Here is a 6,304-nt window from a genome sequence, read left to right on the forward strand (position 1 = left end):
AATGCAAATACATCTAAATAAGTAAATAAATATCAAATGTGTTTTGTATGTGGATTTCAAGAAGAAAAAATTAATTACAAATTTGCCTTACTATTTCACGATTTTCGACTTGATAGCCTATATGTAAAATTTATCAAATATTTGGTTGTAGGTTTTTACTTTAAAATTCACAGTTTTTTTTCAGTCTCAGAGAAACTTTAATATTATGTATTTATCATTTCATAATTTTTACTTACTCACATATTTATTTTTTATTTTTACCTTAAAAGTCATACTTTTGAGTCAGTAGACCTACATTTTTTTTTTCTTTTTTTTTTTTTCAAATAATACATTTATTAATTGTTTTTCAATCAGACTATGTAATTAATTTCTCAGGATACATCAGTGTAAGCACATACAAAACTATGGTTTACATAAAGCATGACATGAAAGAGCCCAAGCTATATGTTTGACTTATAATGATGTAATTTATTACAACAACAACAAAAGTCATTATTTTCACTTTTGAATCTGCAATCTATGGCTGCAAAACAAATGTTGTCAGCAAGGCTTTTATTTTGTAAGTGACGGCCGGTGCAGGAAGTGTTGTCCTTCCTGTGTGTAACTTCACGGCCGGTCCGGTCCTTCCAGCAGCAGGAGTTTGAAGAAGTTTCTCCGCTGTCTGTTGTGTTGGCAGTCTGACCGAAGATGCTTCCTGGAGCGCTCACCGTGTTGCTGACTCTGTTCAGCCTCATTGAGACCAGACAGACAGACCTTTATACTTTTAAAGTGGTAAACAGCAGGGGGAAGTTAGTGTCCCTGGAAAAGTACCGCGGTTCGGTAAGTCTGGGTCTGAAGAACAGATGAATATTACAGTATATGTAGTGCTAACGTTATGCAGACTGCAGTATATGATGCTACAGTCTTTACTGTCACCGGTCTCTGCATGTCAACCGGTTGCATGAATGAATGTTGCATGGGAATGTTTATTTCTTTACTTCTCCCACTTAGCATGTTGTCAGTAAATGCAACTAACCCAGCACAGCAGCAGCTGATCAGTGTGACTGTAGCCTGCTCTGGAAGTCCCATCATCATCATCATGTAGCCCGGCTAGCCTACGTGGCAAGAGGCCTGCAGAGCTCCTGCTGCAGCTGCAGGAGGGTTTTCATTCAAACCAGGTACGGATCAGTAGACCGGATTAGCCTTAATCTGCCTACAATGGATTGATACAGTAACTCTACCTGTAATTACTGCAGATTTTATTTTATTTTGTCTGAGTCATTAAATGAGACTGAACATAGGGGATTTTCTATTAAGTTTCTACTTATGATTGTTTTTCTGTATTGCAATTAGCACAGTTCATATCACAAAACACCACATGACAGCAAATGTAGAACAGAATAAAGAAATATTGAAATGTATTAATTTGTGGGCAGCATAGTATGCTATTTGTATGACTAAAGTAAATCACTAAATGTTCCCACATGACATTTTTTTTAAAGTCATCTTTTAAAAATAATTCTCATAATCTTAATAAAAATGATATATATATATATATATATACAAACATATACCAGACCTTCTGTTATTTCTCTTACATTATTCTCTTAAACAGAGCTTCAAAGGAGGCTCCCTTAAACACCTCCCCAATGTCCCCAGTTAACATCTCTTTCAACTCTTAATACCTAGTTATTACTGCATTCCAAACATTTTATATGTAGTGTACTGTTGCTGTTTTAAGAAAGTTGCCGTTGTGTTTGTGAGGGATTTGGTTTGTATATAAGGGTCTATTGTAATGCACATAACTCTGAGGTTTTCAGATACATCACACTTGCTTGATTGTGACACTAGATGTCAGCACTAGATGATCATCAAACTGTCAGTCTGTAGACTAAATTAAAGAATGCCTGCATGTGCTTACTTTTCCAGTGATGAGGTGCTCTCCCGCTCTTTGCAGAAACTTCCTGATTGACTGTGAGCTGAAGCATGAAGCTGTATTAACCTGCACTAACTTACTCAACTGTTTCTATGCCGTGTGTCCGTGTACAGGTCCATCCATGGACCTACACTAACACTTAACATGAAAAGGTAAACAACAAAAGCATCGATCTCATCAGACATGCTACGTCTCATTTGGTGATAGAAGTATTCAGATCCTTTACCAAAGTAAAAGTACCAATACAGCAATATACAAATATTAAGTCCTGCATGAAAAATCATACTTAGGTCAAAGTACACAAGTATTACTAGCAATTAAAGTATCAAAGTAAAAGTACTCGTTTGGCCCCTGTGACTGATATATTATTATATCTGACAATATTGATTGTTAATACTGATGCATAGGTGCATAATTAGCATTTTACTGTTGTAGTTTGTGGAGGTGGGGCTAGTTAAAACTACTTTTTATTACACAGCTTTGTGGAATACTCGATTCTGATTGGTCAATCACAGACGGTCTGTTATTTCTTCATAGCAGACTGTTGCTATGGACACAGTTCTGATGTCGGACTCTGGCGGGCTTTTTTTATGTCAAATTACTGATTTCTTAAGTAAGTAGCCGTGTAATAACAGACCCAACTGAAGGGGTTTATTTCACAACAATGACCGGCTTGCTGTACATTATCCCTTACGTAGTGTATATGCAGTAGTAGTTTGGTCGGTCGGTTCTCGATCTTTGGGTCAGGACCCTCCAAAGGGACACAAGATTAACTGTGACAAACTGTAAAGTAATCAGTAACTGCAGCTGTCAGGTAAATGTAGCGGAGTAAAAGTACAATATTTCCCTCTTAGTTGTAGTGAAGTGGGAAATACTCAAGTACCTCACAATTGTACTTACCGGTATACAGTACTAAACATGTACGTAGTTAGTTTCCACCACTGTGCTTAACTTTGTCACGCTGCTGCAGTGATGTACAGGGTGTACAGGCCAGGGTGTGCCAGCACACTGTGACAGCACTGTAGGGTGTTGTTCACCGACCACACCCTGAGACAAATATTGTCCAGAAACACTCACGGGTACTGCATTTAGCGTAAAACTATGCTCAAATCATAACATGGCAAACTGCAGCCCAACAGGCAACAACAGCTGTCAGTGTGTCAGTGTGCTGACTTGACTATGACTTGCCCCAAACTGCATGTGATTATCATAAAGTGGGCATGTCTGTAAAGGGGAGACTTGTGGGTACCCAGAGAACCCATTTTCATTCACATATCTTGAAGTCAGAGGTCAAGGGACCCCTTTGAAAATGGCCATGTCAGTTTTTCCTCGCCAAAATTTTGCGTAAGATTGGAGCGTTATTTAGCGTCCTTTGCGACAAGCTAGTATGACATGGTTGGTACCGATGGAATCCTTGGATTTTTTAGTTTCATATGATGACAGTATCTTCACTGTAGCTTCAATTGAAGCTGCTTCAACCTCCCAAAGATGGTGGCCCGTCGGATTTCTAAGTGGTTAATTAAAAATTGCAAATCGCTTTAATACATTAAAGAAATTAGTGACGTTAAAATTAATTTGTGTTAATTTATAATTATGTCCCAATATTTGCATTGAATCTTCATCCGTAGAAACTATATTCTAACCTTTTCACATATAGTCATATCTGAAATGAAAACAGGTGATGTGCACAGAGCATGTTCAGTACATCTGCTCTCATTCAGGTACATGAACAGCTGTTCACAGTTCCCCAGTTTGCTGCTGGTTATTGTTTTGTGACTGTCAGGACTGTCACTGTAGTGTTTTCAAAGTGTGTTCCTGTGGCTTTAGGTGTCCCTGGTGGTGAATGTAGCCAGCGAATGTGGCTTCACCGAGGAGCACTACAAAAACCTGCAGCAGCTCCAGCGGGACTTTGGGCCGTATCACTTCAACGTGCTGGCCTTCCCCTGCAACCAGTTTGGGCAGCAGGAGCCCGGCAGCGACAAGGAGATCGACAGCTTTGTGCGCAGAGTCTACGGGGTCTCCTTCCCCCTGTTCAGTAAAATCGCTGTCGGCGGAACCGGAGCAAACAATGTCTACAAGTACCTTGTCGGTGAGTGACATGCGATGGTGTTGGTGGGAGTCTGTTCTTGCATCACATGAAGATGTTTTTTTTTATTAAGCAAATGAGTCTGAAAGACGACCGGGTTTGTAATCAACACAGTGGAACCTGGAGGATCACATCATTATAGGGAAAATGTTTGATATTCAGAAATGACAAATGACATCACTAACAGAACATGGAGAGTAAATTCAGTATATTTGATACTGAAATCATATGCAGAAGTATCAGTGTTAACCACAGGGGAAGCTTTTATCTGTGCTGGTTAACTCTGTTGGGGGGAAGGCAGAACCGAACACTTGTCAAACTCGCATCTATTCGCCTGTCAATTCTGTCAATTTCGCATTGACCTTGTATGTAATCGCGCTGAGCAAAATGTTTGCTTCGCGTTTGGTGTAAGAGGGTAGCCAAATACCCCAATATATATAAAAATCATGAATACATTTCTTATGAATCAATTAGGGCTGTCAGATAATAACCCGATAATAATGCCTGAACAAATTCCTTTTAACGGCACTAATTTCTTTAAGGCCTTACGCAACTTGCGACTTTTAGGTTGTAGCGGTAGGTTGTAGAGTGAAGATACTGGCATCATATGACACTAGAAAACCTAAGGAATCCATTGGTACCAACCATGTCATACTAGCTTGAAGGGAAGGAACATTTTGGCGAGTAAAAACTGGCAAGACCATTTTCAAAGGGGTCCCTTGACCTCTGACCTCCAGATATGTGAATGTAAATGGGTTCTATGGGTACCCACGAGTCTCCCCTTTACAGACATGCCCACTTTATGATAATCAAATGCAGTTTGGGGCAAGTCATAGTCAAGTCAGCACACTGACACACTGACAGCTGTTGTTGCCTGTTGGGCTGCAGTTTGCCATGTTATGATTTGAGCATATTTTTATGCTAAATGCAGTACCTGTGAGGGTTTCTGGACAATATTTGTTATTGTTTTGTGTTGTTAATTGATTTGCAATAATAAATATACATACATTTGCATAAAGCAAGCATATTTGCCCACTCCCATGTTTATAAGAGTATTGAATATTTGGCAAATCTCTCTTTCAGGTACATTCTGAACAGATAAAAAATGTGTGATTAATTTGAGATTAATCAATTTTGAATCTTTAATCTTTAATCGATAACTAATAGATTGAAAAGCTGTGTTATTGCAAAATCAGCTGTACAACCTGTAATATTAGGAGCAGCAAGAGGAATCAGAAGAAGAGGAGTGTTAAAAGTACAAGAGAAAAAAAAGATGAGAAGGAAAGAAAGAAGGGAGGAAAAGAAGAGAAGAAAAACTGATGTCAGAAAGAACAGACAAGAAAATATTTGAAAAGAAAGAAGAGGAAAAGGAGGTAAACATGTAGGGCAAAATAAATGAAAGAGGGTAGCAATTAAATAAAAGAATAAAAAAATAAGTGATGTGAAAAAAGTAGGACAGAAGGGAAGCAACAAGGTAAGCCTGAAGACCCACTGACACAAAGACGTTCATCCTGTGGGACACGAGTGGATCCCTTCTCAAGGCATCGTGGGACAGCAGGGGGTGTGGAATTGAACCGATGATGTGAAAGAAATATCAAAGTTTTAAAATTGTAATTGTTTGCAAAGATTTGCCTGGAAGCTCTGAGGAGATTTGTAAAAGAAAAAGTAGTCCCTTAAAACAAAAAAAAAGATAAATAGAAAAAGGTTAGGAAGAAAGAAAGTGTTTCTAGGTGGGAGCCCAAATGGAAAACACTGTAACGTACACTGTTGTTTGAAAGAACGTTTTTCAATGTAAATTGTGGAGGCTTTCACTTTGTTTTCTTCTCTCACTTTCTGCAGAGACTTCTGGAGAGGAGCCTGACTGGAATTTCTGGAAGTATCTCATTGATGTAAATGGCAATGTGGTGGATGCATGGGGACCAAAAGTTTCTGTCAAAGAAATCCGACCCAAAATAGCTGAAATGGTACGTCAGATAATCCTAAAGAAGAAAGAAGAGCTTTAACCACCTGTTAAAAGACACAGAGAGATAAACTGAACACATTTGTTTTGCTTGTACGATCAGACTTTGTTAGAATAAAGCATTACCAAGACACATAGCGGGAGCAAGTTTGACTTGCTCTCTGAAAGCACTGATGAAACACCACTATATTTTTATTTCAATGTCAAGTTTCAAATCAGGTGGATGACATAGAGCTCCCATTTTCCCATTTGTTAGTCATGTGGATTATGTGTTTGGTTTTTTATTCATTCTGATTTGTGGAATAAAATTGTACTGTGATGAGAGAGAAACCTGAGCCACTGA

The 6,304-nt window shown here is 38.6% G+C and overlaps 1 protein-coding gene across 1 annotated transcript; it reads left to right on the forward strand.

The window, feature by feature from the left end:
• Positions 1 to 599: 599 nt before the first annotated feature.
• Positions 600 to 6,291, forward strand: gpx7 (glutathione peroxidase 7). Its single transcript, XM_074636332.1, has 3 exons — positions 600 to 819; positions 3,743 to 4,004; positions 5,841 to 6,291. Exons 1-3 carry the CDS (start codon positions 688 to 690, stop codon positions 6,002 to 6,004), a joined length of 558 nt encoding a protein of 185 aa, XP_074492433.1. The 5' UTR covers positions 600 to 687; the 3' UTR covers positions 6,005 to 6,291.
• The last annotated feature ends 13 nt before the right edge of the window (positions 6,292 to 6,304 follow it).

Source organism: Sebastes fasciatus, chromosome 5 (genome assembly GCF_043250625.1).
Source record: "Sebastes fasciatus isolate fSebFas1 chromosome 5, fSebFas1.pri, whole genome shotgun sequence".
Taxonomy (NCBI): Eukaryota; Metazoa; Chordata; class Actinopteri; order Perciformes; family Sebastidae; genus Sebastes; species Sebastes fasciatus.

Excerpts from the sequence above, each read along its gene's own strand:
- gpx7 (XM_074636332.1), top strand. The coding sequence starts at position 688 with ATGCTTCCTGGAGCGCTCACCGTGTTGCTGACTCTGTTCAGCCTCATT. Across the intron at positions 820-3,742 it reads TGGAAAAGTACCGCGGTTCG|GTGTCCCTGGTGGTGAATGT; the intron begins GTAAGTCTGGGT and ends CTGTGGCTTTAG. Across the intron at positions 4,005-5,840 it reads TGTCTACAAGTACCTTGTCG|AGACTTCTGGAGAGGAGCCT; the intron begins GTGAGTGACATG and ends CACTTTCTGCAG.